General features: G+C 45.1%; 1 protein-coding gene and 1 non-coding gene across 4 annotated transcripts in view; both read left to right on the top strand.

Annotated features, from left to right (window-relative positions):
- Positions 1–20017, top strand: part of LOC116846471 — a 71544-nt gene that overhangs the window by 14850 nt on the left and 36677 nt on the right. For 2 of the 3 annotated variants that reach the window (XM_032820311.1, XM_032820312.1), the window contains exon 2: positions 7692–7935. In XM_032820311.1, coding sequence (XP_032676202.1) covers positions 7717–7935 — 219 coding nt within the window. In that variant the 5' untranslated portion in view covers positions 7692–7716. Of the gene's footprint in view, positions 1–6738; positions 6927–7691; positions 7936–20017 lie in introns of those variants that run through there. The other variant, XM_032820310.1, reaches the window with a different exon arrangement.
- On the top strand, positions 5515–5586 carry Trnae-cuc. Its single transcript has one exon. It is a non-coding gene; the product is annotated as a tRNA-Glu (tRNA).

Raw genomic sequence — 20017 nt, 5'->3', positions numbered from 1 at the left:
AGAGAGAGAGAGAGAGAGAGAGAGAGAGAGAGAGAGAGAGAGAGAGAGGGAGGGAGGGAGAGAAAGAGAGAGAGGAAGAGCGCCCCTTGCACGCGACTGTACAATACAACAAGATTTGCGGGACGCCCCTGGCAAGCGGCCACGGGCGCAATATCGGTCAGCCTTTGCCGCTGATAGATTTATCGTCAGATTTATAAGTCCCAACCCCCTTGGCGCACGGGGTGTTGTATCACTCTGAAAATGGAGCGCGACTATCTGGCGTTTTGTGCGGCCCGGAGACGCTCACAATGGACACGTTATCGGGCGAAGGAGCCGGCAAATGCCGTCGTCCATTGTCGTCGCGCGTCGGGAGAACGGAACGAATTAAAAATTACGCGAGCGCGGGCAGGTCAACAACGGCAAATATTTATCGCGCTGTACCGCGCGTTCGACGCCAATACCAATTGGATTCCCAATGGGTGGCGTATATTTCAAGGGGAAGGTGATTAAAACGTCGAACGGCCTCTTTTTCTCTCGCGTCCTCGAGCGGATTTCACGCTATTCATAGCGCCCGCGTGCACGTTCTGGCGATCACTTGCGTGTTTATTCGATGGCATTTATTTTATTTATGGGCCATTCTAGTTTCGTATTTTGCGAGAGTGTAGACGGATCCATTGCTCTTCGGGATCGTCCACTGCAAAACCCCGCAGCTGGTCGGAGCCGCTCTCTTTGCGGCGAAAGGTTCCGCGAGCCAGTTCGTGTTTTCATCCTTGGACCAGGTGCGAGCGAGCGCGTGGTTAATTTTTGTGAGTTCCTTCCTTCGCCTCTTCTCGCTCTCGGCCGCTTCGGGATCAGGTTAGTGATGGAGGGCGATCTCGGGGCCGAATAAGTGCAGTGGCAGGGCCTTAAGGCCCGGGGCACGCAACCGGTTCGCCGCCTCGGCATCATTACGACGTAACTTAAACGACCCTGAGGTGCTTTCCAGCTCCACGATAATCAGTGAGCTGTATTATCGTCGCGGGATAACCTAGCATTCCACCGGTGGCCTCGAAGGTGTAAAGTAGTGCGTTCAAATGCGAACACCAGCAATCCAATAAAACACCGTATATTGTGACACTTTCTGTCACGTCTGCTGGAACTTGAATTGCCCGAGATATCCCGAGTTGAAATTTTACTTCTATTTTCGTCCTGAACTTTCTAACATCTGAAGGATCAGTGCATGTTTAATACATGGAAACCCATGGGACACATGGAAATACAAATAATATAAAATGATATAAAACGCACGAAATATCACTTGCAGGTTTTAAAGAAAGCCTCAAGCAGCATCAAAATTTCGCGATTCGGAATCAGGAATGATCCCGAGACGACTCAGTTATTTAGATTCTAATTGCATTCCCCGTGCTCACTCGATTTGCTGTGCCTACATTGTTGAAGTTCTCTAAATAGTTTTCATTGATCAACGATAGTTCTACTGAGAGTGGACATGTAAATTCTACATTCACAACAAGTTAATTCTATATTTGGTTTCGAGTGCGTGCGCACAGAGGAAGCGTGCATCGCGCCGGTTTATCTGTCGGCTCGCACGAAAGTTTATCTTGGGACTGGTTCGATATTTATTTAAACGTGGTACACACCTACCGGGGCTTCTGTCACATCTGTCCGACCTGTTTCACACGAAACTGAGCCGCGTGAGCGGGCTGTTGACCATTGGCTGAAGCCAACTATGCTGCGACAATGTCCTCCTTCTGTGCTTTTCAAGCATTCATCGTGACTATCGATCGCAACGTATCATTATTTTCATTTTTCACTTCCGCATTATTTACGACTTGGTGTATATCGACGGGCGAATTAAATTGCCGTCGCATGATTTGATTCACGCGCCGCGGTTTTATGAATCAAAATTTATCTAAGGGCTAATGTGAGCGTTTCTTAGCGTGATACTTTCAACATGGTGTAAGCGCGAAGACGCCTTTATTAGAATGAGGAAGAAGGCGATGCATGACTCGCATGAATTCCGCGTTATCGTAAGAGGAATATTTATTAAAAGTTCATACGTTTTGCCGCAGCTTCATGCTCTCCCGAGCGTTCTGCTCCTGTTCTTGGTCGTGCCAATAGACTTGTTGTATCTTATGCATAACCAGTCGCGCAAGTTTTTCCCGAGTACCGTAAGCGCGCGATGCGCTCGGTTCAGTAACATTCGATACTTTGTACGCAGGTGCGTCCCGGGGAAAAAAGTGCGACTTTATCCTGCGACTTGGCCGCCTCATTTGGCAATACAAAAGGGAAAGCTCTGCCAAGATCAAAGGTTTCATCGATAATATAAAATCTTTGTATTTGACTTTTCGTTCGCCGCGCGCTTTTCGAACTAAAGCACGTGGAGCAAAGGATAATTTCATGTGCAGCAATTTTTGCGGCGGTCTTCTAGCATTATTCGCATCACGCGAGCCCACGATCTGATGTGTTAACGATCGCATGTCGTGATCAGCGACCGCGCGCCGAGCACAAAAGCAGACCCCCGAGAAATTCGGCTGCGGATTACGTCGGGCGAATTTTTTTTTCTCCTGTTCTCTGTTAAAAAAAGAAACGCTCTAACAGAAGCGCACCTGTGAGCCGCCGAGCAAATTACAGTAATCGGTAACTTTGCAGCCTAAAAGCTGGATGCACGGAAGCACGAAGAAAGGGAGCCGGGCAATCTTTTTGTTCGCGAGAGTTTGAATTGTACCGCGAATGGACCAGACTCACTGTTTAATTGGTTATAGGGAAATTAGGCACAGTTTCGAAATCTTGGTGATACAATCGTTCATCGCGATATCAATCGTCGCAATTTTGTTCGATAGATCACGCGAGATCTCGTTCGATCTCTCGCGGCGGTTTAATCGCAAATCCGCTGAATCCGCGGTTCGATAGACACGCCGCATTTCACAGTTTATTGATCACTCCGCGCGCTATTGACGTAGAAAATTTCGATAACACGCTCGTAGCACTAGAAAATCCTCGTCTCGGCGGCGGTGAAAAATGACCGGTGAAATCTGGGATTGCCGTGTCAATCACGACGAGACGCTGGTCCATCACTTAAGCTTCGAGCAACTTTCCTAACTCGCGCGATGGTCTCTGCGCCTCTCAAGGTCTGTTTGCGATAATCCTTTCGGCGGAAGGATCTTTCTCTTCGGCTCTCTTGGCGTTTCCACTCGATCACGAGGACCGGCTCACGGAGCTCCCACGAGATGAATTTTTCCGATCGTCTCTCGCACTCCTCTCAAATAGCACCGCGGACTTCACCGTTGTTCCCACTGTTTCAATTCGCGGACACTCCTCACCGCGGAGCATATCATTTTGCGCCACTCGGTCGTATACTCGCACATACGTAAATATAGAATAATCATAGTAATCGCCGCGTTACGGGAAAATCATACAGATAGACCGGAAAAGACCGACTCTACCGCGCTTGACTCGCTTCGCACGGCCGCGAAGTACAATGCGATTCATAATTAATTCGTACATGTTCACCGACAAAACGCGCTCGCGCGGGATTCATTCGCGAGTTTCAAGCGGCCATGACGACTCGGTTGAAAATAAAAGTAGCGAGAAGTCGCGCGGGTATTTTCGTGCCGCGTGCGTGACGTCAGATGCATAAGTACCGACGTTCACGTGGAGAGAGAATAGGGATATTTATATAGAATTTTATCGGACCTTTCATAATTGTCTGTGTTCAGACGGCCCGGTTAGAAGAACCTTTTCGCGATCTTTTAGCGGAACTCGACGATCATTAGAGTGACTTCTCTGCAAAAATCATCCGCTCGTTTATCGTCTCGCGCTCGTACTTGTCGCGAAAACCGCAATCGAACAGCGAATTATTTCTGCGGACAAAGAACAGTTCGTTTTTTCTCCCCGCGTGGCCAACATCGCGAGGCTTTCTTTCGCGACGGTGAGTTCTGCCAACTTTCTTCCTCCGCAATGCTCATGTATTACTGCCGACACCACGGTATCGCGGAGACAAGTTTCACGTTTGCGTTACGCTCGCAAAACGTCGCAATGCAGCCGAGCGCGATGATACCGCGGACGCGAACTTCGTTCCGGTGTTAATTAATTACGCGGATATACGGGCTCTGCCTTTACTGAACATCAGGACGCGAATCTTTTGCACACCGAGATCTTATCGAACTCAGTAAATTGTGAAAAAGAACATTCCGCGTTCTATCTGAAGGCGTTCGGCTCAAAACTCCGGTCATTTTTGGCTCCATTCATAACGTAGAGCTTTTTATTACACATCTGTCTTTAAGATCAGCCGTGAATCTTTGACACATTGAAATTTGATGGACTGTAATAAATTGCGAAAAAGAGCATTCTGTGAACATGTTTCAAAACTCCAGTTGTCATTTTCAGGCTCATTCATAACGCACAGAACTTTTCATTACACATGCTGAACTTTTACAATCGACGCTATGTCCGCCAGACAGCCCGCGCCCATCAAAGACTTGAGACTGGGATTGGCAGCGCGGCCTAATTTGCATGTTTTTCTTTCGACAGGGTGGGCGTCAAGGCGCCTCCGACAGTTTCTCGTCGACATCCCGCGTCGCGAACGAAATGCCAACGAAAATAACCGCGCTCGCGCCCGATAGCACATCGTGCCTAAACTTTACGCCGTAATTCACGACGCTCCCTTCGCCTCCTATCCTTGCAACCCAACAACTTAGCCGCTTCTTTTTCCTTTCTGTTTTATTCGCAGCGGTGGCGGCCGCTTTCCCGCTTTTCCAAGGCAATCACGTGCCGTTACCATGGCTGTGAAGTTCGTGAGAGAAAAGGGAATTCTTAAATTAAGAGAAGCAGTGCAGAAGCGGGGGCGTGAAAAATAATGACACGATGTCGTTACGCGTCTATAAATACGTCCTCGTGCCATTGTTATTCGAGGCAATGAACATTTGTTACGTTAGTACGCACAACACGCACACGTGGTCGAGACGACCGTCGTCGTTCAGGAACGCTTAAGTTTCTCCACATTTCGGAACTTACGAGACTTCGGTAACGCTCGTGGACTTTGCGTTTATGCAGCCAACGACATCCTGCAGATTACGAGGCCATCTTAAAATTTACGCTAAATAAATTCGCGTAAAGGGAAGAAATTTTTATTATCACAGTTATATCATAATTTGCGGTTATTTTAGTTATTACGTTGCAACTTTTTTCATTCAATAAAGAAAATAGGTATTTATTAAAAATTATTAGTTTTTTATGCTTTTTATTATTTACTACAAGTTGTTATATATTCTTTTTATATTTATATTTTATATTTACTTATTATATTTTTTATATTTACATTAAATTCTCATAAATTGTTAATTTTGTCTCTTCATGTTTCTTCTTATTTATTGCGATGGATTTATATCCTATTTTTTAAGGAAAAAATTATATTACTTTTATGTAGATGTTTAAAAAGAATTTGATAAACATTCAAGTGTAATTTATCTATTGTATTATCAATAATATGAAGATAGCGTCCCGGTGGTGCAAAATGCAGTTGCAGTTCTTTCAAGATCCGGTATGGTCTAGTGGCTAGGATACCTGGCTCTCACCCAGGAGGCTCGGGTTCGATTCCCGGTACCGGAAGGATTTTTTTTTAGTCATAAGATATGGATCAACCTTAATACTCTTCTATATATTAGGAACGTATAAATTTTTTATCGTAATCTAATGTAAGCCTAAAAAATAATCAATACGTCAGTCGTGGCTGTTGTGCTTCGTTGCCTTAGTTATGTCGACGATTTTCTGTCGACGATAAAATTGTTTACATTTAAATAATAACACAGGCATTTTACGCGAGATTCACATTTGACATTGCGAGTGGAGACCGTCGGCCGGGCAGTAATTAACGCGAAGCTATGAATAGCACGACGCGTAGCCACGTCCAATGTTTTCATCGAGTGTGCAAAATTAGCGCATTCGACGCGTCGTCTGTCGTTATCTAAAATTAGATCCGCGCATGACAATAGTCCGTTTCGGAGCGTGCAATTTGCGCAGCAGCTTCGAATGGCGTGAAATCGAGCGTTCTTGGTTAACGCGATTCGTATCGTATAAATGGAAGTTCCTTCTCGACGCGTCTTACTAAGGACGGCAAACGCGGGGACAACACGTCGGGTAGCCAGCTGGTCGGTTTATTCGCGGCTTGCACATGGCCGCGTGAAGATAAATGTCATTTGCCATAAAATTATCATTTTACAACGTGTGCGCGGCAAAATTTCGCGAGAGCGCTCGTTTATGGCCGTTTATTTGTGCTTTATCGCGCGGAGTTTCGGCCGCGAAAAGCGACGGGTCAGAGTGGTCGTGCAGTCATCATCATTGTACTCTATTTCCTGCCTCTCAGTGCTTCCCATTGTACCAAAACAAAACGACGGTATCGTAATACGGCGTGGCATCTCTGGATTTCCTGCTCGCCGACATGCCACGGTTGGAATTATCTCACCCGATCGATGATGCCTTTGATAGCGTAATTGCGTCCTCCGAGTTTTTCAACGCGGTCGAACGACCCGCGACGCAATACTGCTCATTATTCGATCTATAGATCCACTTCCTTTCGACGACTGTGGCTTCTATGCGCATTAGACGTAGGAGCGGCGCCATCTCTCCAGTTGTTGCTCGTGTATGTCTATTAAATTATATTCTGACTATTAGCGGGTATTATTAATGCTTTAATGCACATAAATGGTACGCTGTTGAATTGATAGAAAAAGGAAATTTCTAAGGGTCGAATACTCAGTGCGTAATCTACCAGAGCCAGACGCTAACGACGCGACCTCCGCGTCGTTTCCGATGCCGAAGACGAGGGCACCGCAAGCCATGTCTGGTTTCCTTCGTCGGCACCGTAATAAGTGTAGCGTCGAGTATGGTGGGACCTCGACATCGGAAGAGGAATGTGACCAGAGTATTGTATCCGAAGCCTGTGAGCCAAGGTACGGCGGGGGCTGGCGCCAGGCTTGCTCTCGAGCACGTACTCGCTCCGACCACTTTTCTCGGCTCCTCGAAATTAACGCCACTGAGTCGCGGTGGCATTTAGCGTGGCAGTTCTTTCCCCTCTCGCTCGTCTCATCCTTTGCACCCTCCTTTATGATGATTTCACCCTTTCTCGCGACACTCGAGGCGATATTTTTCTTCTCACCGAGCCGCTCCTCTCTCTCGGTGCGCTTCTCCTTCGCGAAAAGAAAAAAAGAGAATCGCAAAAAATCCATCTGACGCGAGAGAGGAATTTCAATCGAGCCTGATTAACAGTCGCGCGCAATTGGTCTCTTCTTTACGTAGGTACTGCGGATCATAAAATTTTACATTTCCGCATACACGTAAACTGATTTTTCCGAACTCTTCCCTCCCTTGTAATTATATACTCTACAGCTTCCTCGTTGACTCGGTTTTACGAGTTCCCGCGAGTGCTACAAGACTCGAGTTCACTGCCGTAGCTTAAGACATAATAAATGCTTCCTTTCGAACGCACGATGCCGCGACTCTGCGAAACCGTTGCACAATGTCGAAAGTAATTCGCAACGGCACCGCACGCTTTGGTGCCGATAAAACAATATCTCGTATCGTTCGAGCGCACGCTCTGCTCGAAAAAGTTTATTGTGTGAAAACAAAAACGTGATAGAGAATTTTCCATTAACTTATCCTTCGTGATAAACTGAAACATCGTTACCAATAAATGCGTTTATTGCGAATGTTTTCAGATGTGTCCACTTTGATCCAGCGATCATGACTTCTACAATGGGATTGCAGCAGCAGGCTGCATCCCAGGATACAGTGGACTTCGCTGGTTACCTGCAATCCACACAGTGTCATCATGGGACGGAAGGACAGGTGCAGAGTTGTCAAAAATCACCACATCGCGAACACAACAGCAGCTTCACCAGCACGAAGGGTCTGCTCAACGGGCCCGGCCAGAACAATTGTTTCCTCAACAGTGCCGTACAGGTAAGTGGCTCTAGCGGGGCAACTTGTATGTCGATATATTCAAAACCGTAATTCGTCAATATATTTTATCGGGTTGTATCAGAAAAGAAGTTGCATTCAAAAAGCCACAAAAAGTGTATACTTTGTACGAAAAGTACATTTGCATAATCTGGGGAAATAATCTTAAGGAGCTCATTCAACAATTACGCGAAATTTAAATATTTTTTATCCCACATCCTTTTGTCACATTTAATCATAAAGTTCGTGTTATTTTTTAATATTATGTGAGATGTGGAATTACTTTCTTCATATAGAATAAGAGAAAATAGCTTATTGTAAGCAATTATTAGACTGCGCGCTACTATCTTTTTCTAAAGTACAAATAATTTTAAGGCATAATACCAAGTTACTTTATTTCATAATTTTAATTAGTAAAAGAGTTGTGTTTCTGGAAGGAAAATATTTTAAAATAAAAATTTTGGATTATTAACACAAAACATTAAGTTATTTTTATGAAATACAATATTTTTATAAGTATATACATATTTAGATACAGATACGTGTGACGTTCCATGGCTGCCTCTCTCCATGTAGTCAAACTGTCACGAAAGCTAATAGACTCTCTCCTCTCTCGTGGTGTGACGTAATGTTGAATGGCTCCTTAATATTTTATAACCCTAGTTTCAAACGAATTTTTTTATTATGTGCAAGATGTTTATATATTAATGCATCATTACTGTTGATTATTTCGAGAAAATTTGTCGAAATAACTGGCCAAATTAACAGCACAGATATGCACACACATTGCGCATAATCGAGAAATTTGTTTTCGTAAAATTATTAAGGCTGTTATCCCAGATTGTGCACAGCCGGTTGAAATACAGCCTCGCGGCAATTGTATGTGCTCCTCGAAAATGAACGAACGCCTGTGGCATATGCAACCCGATGCACGAGTGCGCTTTTCTCACGGCAAATAGGCGCGAGCGCAGCGAATGTTAAACGTAGGCGAAGAGCGATGCAATCTAATAATACACAAATAATTTATTTAATCGAGCCACGAGGTGGCCAAGTGATGGACCAATTAAAGTATCAGATATAGGTATATAAAATATTCACTTACGGTAGCATTCTCGGCTATCTCACGTCATAAAGTTCTTACATGCGAACACGTAAAATAATTATAAATGATATATTTCGGGTTTGGGCAGTGATTTACCTCTAAGCGAGTTCACGACGAATAAAAATGCGGCAGCTCGTGATCCTTGACATTCGAGAGGCGTCACGACGCTCTCGCTTGCTATTTCTCTCGAGGACTTTACGAGTCTCGTTGCCGAGTACGTTCGTGATTTATGAGCACAAGCCATCGCCAAATCCTTAAAGTTTGCTGTCCTATAAGGAGCCTTCGAGACGCGCGTAAATATTCATGGCCAAAGTGACAGCCTCTGGAGTCTCGGTTTCTTCTCTCAACCGGATTGTCCGGCCGCTATTAACTCTCTCGCCGAGATTCTGCCAAGAGGCTGCGCTGTTAACTTTTCTTTGTTTAATGGCAAATTTCGCAATCCGCGCGTAGTCACGCTACTTCCACGATTAAGACCACCGGTTCCAAAGCCGAGGGGAAGAAGTCACGTTTGTTCGCCTTAACAGGTGCTAAAAAGCGGCTAAGAACGTCGCATTAAATACGGTTCATTGCTCGAAAAAGTTTCAGAAGGTCATCGCTCTGGAAAATTGAACGCTTGTGAGTTCTAATAAGATAGAAAATTTTTTACTATATCTATCTACGATATTTAACGTTTGAATTATTTTTTTTTAGAGAAATGAATAATATATTTTGAGGGTAAAGTTGATAAATTTTTACATGGCACTGTTAGACAAGTTCACCTTGAAGATATTCAAACTATGTAATGTAGTAGGCGCCAGGACTAACGTTCCGTGAGTTAGCGAAAGATCTGGTCGTTCAACACGAGGCACGCGTACTGATACTGCGTCTCTTACGTGACACGTAATACAAGCATTTTAAGTGCAAACCGCGCACGCAGCACAGGGTGTGGTACTGCTTTGTCTCGTGTTACGAATAGAAAATAACGCCGTGACGGCGTCAGCTCGCTTCGTGATCGTGGTGCGAGCTTTACGATCGGGACGGCATTCGCATCGGCGATGGTCATCAATCTTACGATCGCGTATGAGCAAAAAGTTGCTGCTTGCCGATAATTACGTGGTTCACATGGGCAGATATTCGCTCGTGCAGGCGCACCGCGGAATCATACGCGCCGGAGTAATCGCGTTTCCAAACCGCGAATTTTCATTTACGCGCCGCTGATAGACAGACGGTTTAATCGGCTTGGAAAGTTCCGGAACGGATTAGCGGATGTCGAGACTGAGTGGTTTCCGCGCAGCTCTGTCGTTTCGTCGTGGGTTTACTGACGAAGCGGCGATACGGAACTCGGTTCCCTCGGGTTATCGCGACGCCTGCTGGCGTAACGGCCTGCCGAGTGTTTTCGATTTTGTCGAAGCGTCTGCTAATCGTTAAATGCCCGTGTTATCGTGCACAGACCAGCTGTATCGCGAGTAAAACGGCTTATACCTGTGCTGATAAAAATGCGCGCGTATCTACGTTCCCATTCTCTCTGTCACCGACGGGAATAGTAACGATAATAGTGCGAACGCACCGATAGCGTCAGCGCGCATAGCGAATAGCGTCACAGTCGTTGCCGCCGTTTCTTCCACGTTGATCGTGTTGGACGAGGGACAAGAACGTTTACTAATTTTTCACTGCGCGTCGAGGGCGAGCCAATAACCGACAGGTGTGTTTGGTTATTCGACGGGCGACGACGAGCTCAATTCCGTGCTTTCTTCGCGCGCGAGCGAACGCCATGCTATGAAGTCAACGTTATTTTGGACAAAGTCCAATTTTAGATTCTGGCTGTATATATTTCCTTTACCAATATCTTGGATCGTTTCCACGCGTCGGGCATGTCCGATGCTTTGCGGTGCACGTTCATAAAACTCTCAGACTACCCGGGGACGATTTCGTAACCACCAAGCGAGGAAACGTTTCATCGTCGAGCGATCACGATCGGCTCGTTCGGCGGAACGAGCGTAGAGCATTGGCGATCGCCAGAAACAAATCATGAGTTACGAGTGCGGTGTTCCAGGAGCCTTCGGAATAGGGTTCAGTACTTGCCGGTGGTATACCACGGACATCCAAGTTCAAGGTTGCGGTACTCGACAGTGGGATCGTCCTTTGTTCTGAGACCATGATCTACGCTCCCGTCTCTCGCGGATGCTCCGTTTTACGCGGACCGTTTCGCTCACGTGCGTTTTTATTTTCTACGATGACGTGTAAACTCCAAAAGGAAGAGAATTACGAAATCTCATATACGTACACAGAATCTGGGAGTAATCAGAGTTCATTTCAGTTTATCTCGAGTCTGGTCCGTCGCTCTACACGAAAAAAAATAATCATAGGTCGTGTGACAACGATATCTTTATTTTTATTTACATCTCTGTCATGGCGCAAATATTGGTCTGGACATTGAGATAACTGCCGTTGAAGCGTTGAGATAACACTCGGCTGAAGTTGATTGAGAATGATCGATTGTGTGTGAGTAGAAATCTCCTACAAGGATTTTTTTGCTCTTACTACCGAGTTTTCTTTTAGCCTTCAAATAACAGAAAATTAGTTACACGAATAGAGTCTTTTTTCCATGCACATTCTTGTAACGTGACGTCGTAGTCGCGAGTGAGCGAAATGATGATGGCTTGATCGCTTGTGGAAATTGCGAGGGACATTCTTTTTTTCTTTTACTATTAATCTAGCTGCGGCTATTATCTTGCCGTTGCGAGTGTACAGAAAGAAGGAAACGAAAGCGGCATGGGAGTAGTCTCCTCTACTTGCTTATCTAGATTACCGTATATAACGGTGCCGCGATGTCCGAGCAACTCTACTTTGTCACAAGGTACCTGTCTTTTGCATACTGATTGCGTTCGTTAGCGCTCCATATATTTGCCAAGAAGATTCGCAAGAATATGCTGGACGCATATTTGCATTGTCTTTTCTTTTTCACATTCGAGTTAATTAACTTCCTGCCTCCTGAAAATTTATCATCGCACACACACGCCGGGGCGGATCTACACACGCGATATAAATAACACGCGAGAGTTCATTGATTCATCGGTGGGCAAAAGTCGTGCGTTACGTACATACGCGTGCAGTAATAATAGCGCACGTGTAGCCCGCTATTATTTTTCGCAACAACATCTGTCATGGGAGGCGGCGACTTGTCGATTCGTGCAGAACTTCCGGAAGCAATTAAGCTATCCGTATACTTGGGGCCGCACTTGGTCGCGCATGAATCGATTATTGTCGCCTCGATCCTGGCGAAAACGAAATGTATTTACCACTGACGAGAGACTCTTACGAACAATTTCGCGACGCCAAGTTACGTCTAACAGAATCCCAGCTTCCAATCGTAGTTAGTTCAAGTTCAACATTCGCCACTGTAGTTAGACAATTTGCATATTTCGTCTCGCTTCTCACGGGACCACGCGGTGTGCCATCGTCCTCCATGCTTCCTGCACCCACGCCGATCCAGTCGAGGTTCAAGGTTCCACTCTCATTCTCACCATCGCCGGCTATAAATAATCGTGTCAAGAAAAAAGGCAACGTCACTCGATACGCGCGTTGTCCATCGATATCATTCTACCCGAAAACGGTTGGCCCACATATAAATCTGGTGGTGTCAGTCGGATGAATAATAATAAAATATAGAATAACCAAATATGTGGTTACCGCAACCACAGAGCAATTACAGAATTACGATATCTGTTTCCTCTAACCAGAGTGTGTCCATAATGAATATTACCTCAAGCGATTTTTGGTTGCCACAATCGGGTCACGTGCAACTACATTGATGCAGTTGATGTATTAAAGTAACTGAATCATGTCAACCATACACTTCACCATCACACAAATATAACTAGGCTGATGCGACTACGCTGGCCACAACGAAATATTTCTGGTTACGCGCATCATATTTTTTTTACCCTCTCACCGTCGCGTTAATTAGCTCATCCGACTGAATGAGTTTCCCCATTTTAATTGGCCCGACGTCTGCGGCATCGTAAAAGGGTGGAAAGCGACTCACGATGTCTTCTTCCATGAACGCACACACACACACCTGTGCTCGACCGAGTAACACTTCGCGCCACTCACACAATCGTGTTCCCACAACGTGTAACGCACAATGCACTTTTCTTCTCGACCATTTGTCGCCCTGCCATCGCCGACTCCGCCACGCTGTTCTTGTTTTTGCACGTGGTTTCCCGGTTGTCCAACGATCCGATTTCTCCATTTTAAACGGACCACCGGTTCGTGCTATTTACCATTAGTCACGTGTGCCCGCTTCGAGCTCATATTTTCTTGAATTGTCTCACATAAAGAACTGCGTGGACACGTGGACAAAACGTCGATGATTGCGTGGCTCACACGTACGATTTGGAGGCTTGAGGAGCCTTCAACGATTTTGTACGAGACTTTTTGTTGAGGCTCGTAAAAGGAAATGTCAAAACCTACACACTACTATTGTCGCAGGATTATACGAGTGATTGTGCAACGGGCTTTTCTAAGGAGTCTCTCGCTCGTCACTTCGAGCAGTGGTATCAGAGGATCATGTTTTACGACGTGCTCCAAATATCGCAATGATTGGCCGCAAGACGTCACTTCGGCAGGCACGTTTTATTGAAGCAAAAACGATGCTGTTATTTGAGATGAAAAAAGGCGTATCTCCCAGCTGCCGGCGACGATGTGATCGATGTACACCTGACCCGATCTCTTCTCGGGAGACCTCAGCGGAGAATGTTGGATACCGACGCGTGCCGTCCGTCGTGGTACAGCTGTTTCATGATTCACGTGATGCAGATGCATCGTCTCTCCGTGTCGGTCTTTTGAGGATAGATTTGTCAGAGAACGATCAGCTGGAATTCAAAGCGATCGTTTCTTCTTGCTTATGCTCGAGGAACACGCAGTCAGCAGAGTCTTGTCTTGCCTCTCTTCGCGGTAAAAAGGGAATGAGAGAGTTAAGCGCGGGTCGTGTCTACAAAGTAAGGCATCGTAACGAAGAAACAGGAGTGCCCCGGGGCCCGAAGGTCCCGTGATGTCACAAGTCGCTGGCCCATGAATCCGGGACTTGTTTCGGTGACAATGGAAGAAAACGCGACGTTCACTCATACCGGTGGCACACAAGTAGTGCTGTCGACCCTCGTGAGGGAGAAACATACGCGTGGCTAATGGCGGATGGAACCTGCTACGCGATTCGGGCAGCAGGTGTCTGAGAAGCGACCTCTCTGACTCATCGCCAGGTGATATCTGCCCGGCGCAGGAAGGAACCGGAAGCTCCTCCGCAGAAGGTAAACCGCCTCTTTCGCTTTCCTTCACGAGCAAGAGCGGAGCAGAACGTGCGATTGTTCGAGCCTGCAACTTTGATTTCGTGACCAGGCGAGCGTATCGTTACTTCGCGCATCCTACGAACTTCCTCCACCTCGCCACGGCTTATTAGCTTTACCTCGCCGTGGCCGATGTCGTCGTGGAACGATCCAGTATCTGCGATTGCCCGGCATGTTTTATGGATATCCGATGATTACAATTACACGATTTCCTGCTACGTTCATGCGAGCGAAACGATAGCGAAAGGCAAATCGTTGTTAAAGATCAGTTTCTGTTTTTATATAGAAGTCCAAAAAGGTCAATCGAAAGACTTCGATCCAATTTCGCAGATATTTATGTGTTTTTGCAAAAATTATGAAATATACTAAGCTAGTTAAAAAATTATCCTTTTTTGGTGGAAATTGGATTTCTATATTATTCGATGTAGCCTTGATTAAATGCTACGTAAAATGTCACTTCTGACAATAATGATTGATATTGAAACATCTATATATACAGAATGTCTGACAATTAATGATACACTTGTTGTGTGCGGGTAGAACTCATCAAACTGTGAATAAAATTTTACTGCTATATTGCAAACAATTACATAAAATTTTGAGTTATTAAATAGAGAGGATTAGTACATAATTGTGTGTAATAATCGATCTTCTTTAATTATCAACTAAAAATAATAGAGGATTCTTTTGTTCAATTTAACATAATGCGTTCCGAAATTCATTACCGATATTGAAAATCTATAGTTCATGTAACGTACACTATAGAATTTCAGCACTGGCAGTGAATTTCGGAACGCAGCCAATGTGGAAGCAAACGACGGCAGACATGTAGATTATCAATTCTCCATACATTTTGTCCGTCGTCATTAACAACTTCATCCTCGAGGATCGTGCATCGATTCATGTTTCGCGATTCTTCGAGATCGCTTCCGGTTACAGAACGCGAACGAGCCTACGCGAAAGCATAAAGTCGTACATGGCGAACTGCGGTTGCGCAACGGTTGCTGATCCGAGGTGGACGAAAAGGAATAACGAAAGGAAGAAACGGAGGAGACCTAGAAGACGCGCACCGGTAGGCGATAGGTAGGAATTAAGACGTGGTGGAGTCAGCCTAGAAGGCAACAGAAAAGGGAGCCGCGTCTACGAACCACGTGTGGGAAAAGTCTGCGATGCGAGACTGAGAAACGCGTGCGTTCGATCGTGAGTTCGCACGTGCATGCGTGTGTTTGCCTTACTCCCACATCCACGCAGGTACGCACGCATGCACGTGTGGAAGGTGCGGGCGAATATATCTCGGCCACCTACGCGCGCAGCGTACCCGCGACTTTTCTTTTCGCTGGTGAAACGCGCTCACCGTGACACATCGTCGCATTCGCGCTGGTCGGCGTGCGGAAATCGTCGTTTAGGTGTGCAAGGAGCTGACAGCTGAATAAATTAGACCCTCGATTCTGTAAATTACCGCGTTACGCTGTCGGCGAATCGACAATCGCGCCAGACAAACGTCTGAAGGTGAATTTCATATGGATCTTGAAAGCGAAAGTCGATCATTGAAATATTTCCTCAGCTTTATCCGCGACTGTATTTGTGAATTTTTCAGAGGAGATCGCAAGATGGTTAATACGGATAATTAGGCTGTTGATTTGACTTTGCAAATTGCCGCGTTACGGCATCCGTGAATCGACAATCGCGCCAGACAGACAATCGAGAATAAATTTTACACGAATCTTGAAGACGAGAGTCGATCATTGAAATATTTTCTTCGGCTCTATTCGTCACTGTTATTGCAGTTATTAATTTCTCAAGGTGTATTACAAGATGGTTAATATATAGATAATTCCTCGTGTGACTCCTGCGATTAGAATGATTCAGACGCTAGATCTTCTAGGTCATAACTCACGCATGGCGTACCGTGTTAATTCAAGTGATCTTAAGGCCTAGGGATCTATCTGAGTTCCTATCTTCTTGCTCCAGCGATTTCTTTTACACGGATCAGCCTGTGAAATCTAACACTCTTCGACGCTTCGACTTCAGCAACCCTTGTCCGTCGGTTGTGTCTGTAAGCCGGTCTGAGGTTTTAGTGGACCAGAACCGTCTCGCTCATCTCAAGTTCTGGGAACTGAATCTCGTCTGCATAAGCGATCGTTCGTACATTATATTTCACCTGGACGCCCTGAACGTTCTCGCGGCAAACTCTCGTATGACCAAGTAGTTCGCGTCGATATGAGCATCTGCTGGATTAGGAAACGCTTGGATTAGGAACGCTTGCAGAGAGAGCTTATTCTTTTTTAATCGTTGTTGCAAATAGCTTGAGATCGAACGCAATCGGCTGCGTTGCTTCTCTTCGAGACTTGGTGAGGGTTCAATAGCCGCGACAGCGCGAACTGGTATTTTCGCTTTTTATTTTTCATACGAATTTAATTCACGATTCGCGTGACTCGAGCAGCTCTTTAGAGTCCTAAGCTTCATTTCTACTAGAGTCTTGTCGTCGTCGTCGTCGGGGACGTCGAAAGGTGTTTCTCATACGCACACAAAGGAAAACACATTCACTTCGTGCGACCTAGTTCCGCTCTTGAGCGTTGTTGCTGATCGCCGATCGGTTGCGATCGATCACTCGTTCAATGAATGACGCAGCGTAATATATCGAGGTCATGACACGTCTTCGCGTAACAGTCTGTCGCGATACTATTAGCCTGACGCTTTCGCGATTTACGTAATTTGCGATCTCGAGAAATTCATCGTATTCTCTTGAAGTAAATCAGTAAAAATATTTCTGATTAAATCGACGAAAGGAGCATCTCATCGATAATTAGTAAAGATTTATTGATTTTGATCAATGGAAGAAAGATTTTACTGCAGAGTTCTGTAGATGCGTCATACGTCGGATTAAATTTAACTTTCTGCGTTTCTGGTGATGGAATTATCAGCTTCCATGCGATTTGCGTGCAATGACACTGTATGTGCTTGCAAACAGCATCAATAATAGCAACAGTCGCTACTATCAACTGATTCTTCCAGCGAGATTCTATTGAGTGCAGTGCTATACTTTTAACTGCAGTCACAAGTGCAGCGTTTCAAATGAAGAATACACTGATAGTACCTTAGGGAGTAGCGTGACGCGCTGTGTGCTTTTTACTTGTGGCACCCCGGTGACATCACTTGGTGCTTCCACATCGTCTCGATCATCACGTGTGGTCGCCTAATAGAAACCGCGATAACCTCCACCAGCATGACTCACGTTTACAGCATATCTGCAGTCCTCGAGGAGTCCTTCGACGGCGATCCCTCGACGTCTCGACGTTGTCGAGCGATCGGAAGTTGGTTTGAACGAGGCACTGTGAAACAATCGGTCATTTTTACGACGTTAACAAGAAATTTTATTTACAAAGAACTGTTATCATACTTTTCGGTAACGGTGAACTGTCGCTCAGTATTGTCGCGCGGCGTATTGTGGAATTGTACGCGATAAACGGGAGCATTGTGGGCGCGGTCGCGTATTAGAGTGCGGTAGCGTTGCAAAAGCAAGGTGAAAAAAGGAAAAAGTGTGCAGAAGTGCGAGCGGCGCGGTTAACTGCAGCCGATAGGCGGCCGGTTGTTCGTTCTTGCGGTTCTTCTTGCTGTATGGCTATTCGTCGCATTCCTCCATCTTCACGATGGTGAGGCACGCAAATGGAGGACATTTCCTTCTATTTTCCATCGATCGTCATTTTCTCCGCGCGCCGTGGCGGTGCGATTAAGCAATTTTATCGTCGCGAGTGGAATTTTCCAACGCTGGACGCATCCCGCGCGCGATCGCCGCCCGATATTTACTCATAATGGATTACAATTTTTTTTCTTTGTACACTTAACGATATCCATTCCAATTATCGAGCCTGGCATTGTACCGCGTCCAATTTCACCGATGCAATTTTCGCACCGATGTCTCACGTGCCGTCGTAATGAGCGTCGATGACATTTACGGCAACGCGCGACGATTATGATCAGCCGTGATTTACGAATAAATTACAGCCAATAAAAAGATTAGAAAAAAGAAGAGAGGAAACAAATTAATTAATTATATTTCTTACAAGTTCGAGCCTCTCTAGAAGCAAAGATGAGGTATCGGGTGTCGTTTGCCTATCAATCACGCTCAATTCTTAAAAAAGCTGTCGTGAAAATCACACACGACATTATTATTGTCGAAGGGAAGCAATAATTATTCACAGTTGATAACAGTGATTTGCTATTCGCTACGCACGCTGATAAACGTCCATCGGAAAAAAGCAATTACGACGCCCACGGACAACTCCAAGTATGCCGCAGGAAATTACCGATGTCTCTCCGATGTTTTCCTACCGCGGAGCGCGCAACGTACTAATGACAATGATTTGAAAGGTGCTTTTTATCCCGAGCTCGTGCCGAACATTTCGCGCGAGCAATTTGCCACGTCGAGAAGAAGGGCAGGCCCCGTTTTCGAAGAAACCCCGCGGAAAACGCTGCTCGTAAAACATGCAGTTAATGCGCGCAAAGTGCCGCTCAGCCTCTTTGCGGCTAAACTGAATGTTCAGGTTTCTCTCCTGGGCTGCTCTTTGCTCACTAGACTGTACCCTGGTCATTCTCCACGCTGGATGGATTTAAGGAGAGTCTATTTACTTAAATCAAAATGTTTAAAATTACACAAAAATTTTACGTAACATTTGTCCCATACAACATACACGTGTAGTTAAAATTTCATGCGACTTGTTCGCACCGTTTGTGAAAAATTTAATATTAAATGTCAAAATTTTGCGCATATCTTATGATAGAAGCAATATAGATGACGGTTATTTCAGTATAACTTTGTAAAAAATGAGACCATGCAAATAACAAATTTATAAATATTATATATTAGGAGACGCGGCATAGAAGAAAAAATATTATTTACTACACCGTCTTTGTATAATAGTCGATTGTAGATTAGAAAATCGCTGTTTTATACTTTGAACAGTATTATACTGAATAAAACGTGGTAAGATAGTATCTTGATGTTAATTCCAAATTTATTATTTAGATAGTGAGATAAGCATGTAACGTAATTTTGTTCGATAAATAATAATAGCTCTCTTGATGTGCGCCACAGAAAATGCACCTCTTGGGCGTCTTGAAAATACATACCTAGTGAATAAAGTCTGCGTGACTCTGAGAGCAGCAACCACCGCGATATGGTCGAAATGAAATTTACAATGTAAATTGTTTCATGTTTGTTTTTTAATTTGAGAAAACATAATTTCTAGAATATTTTTCTTCACTGTAGAATTATTCATGAAAAATCTTCATATCCATTTGCCGGTAGTTCTGAATTGGAATAAGGCGCACTCGCATCGTAAATTGTTGATTTGCTTTATTGATTTGCTGTAATTGTTGAACGTCTATATAAATCCGAGGTTTTGCTCTCGCGAAGTAATTCCTCATCGATTGAAAATGACGCACAAAACACCGCGGCATGTCGTGGCATCAACTTCTTCGCACGATGCGTTAAAGCGAAGAAGAGGAAGTAGCCAACGGCAGCAAATACAGGGGCGAGTTTCTGCGTTCTTAGTTCACTCGGTACGTGGGCGGGTAAACACGCGCTCGTACGAGACATTCTCGTGGGAATCCTCATGCTGAGAATCGTTAGTGCCTGAATTAACAGCGGACAGGTAATCAT

Source organism: Odontomachus brunneus, unplaced genomic scaffold (genome assembly GCF_010583005.1).
Source record: "Odontomachus brunneus isolate Ranch 3 - 2012 unplaced genomic scaffold, Obru_v1 Obru_scaffold_065, whole genome shotgun sequence".
NCBI classification, from domain to species: domain Eukaryota; kingdom Metazoa; phylum Arthropoda; class Insecta; order Hymenoptera; family Formicidae; genus Odontomachus; species Odontomachus brunneus.
Note: the sequence above shows the minus strand (reverse complement) of the source record. Positions and strands in the feature narration are given on the sequence as shown.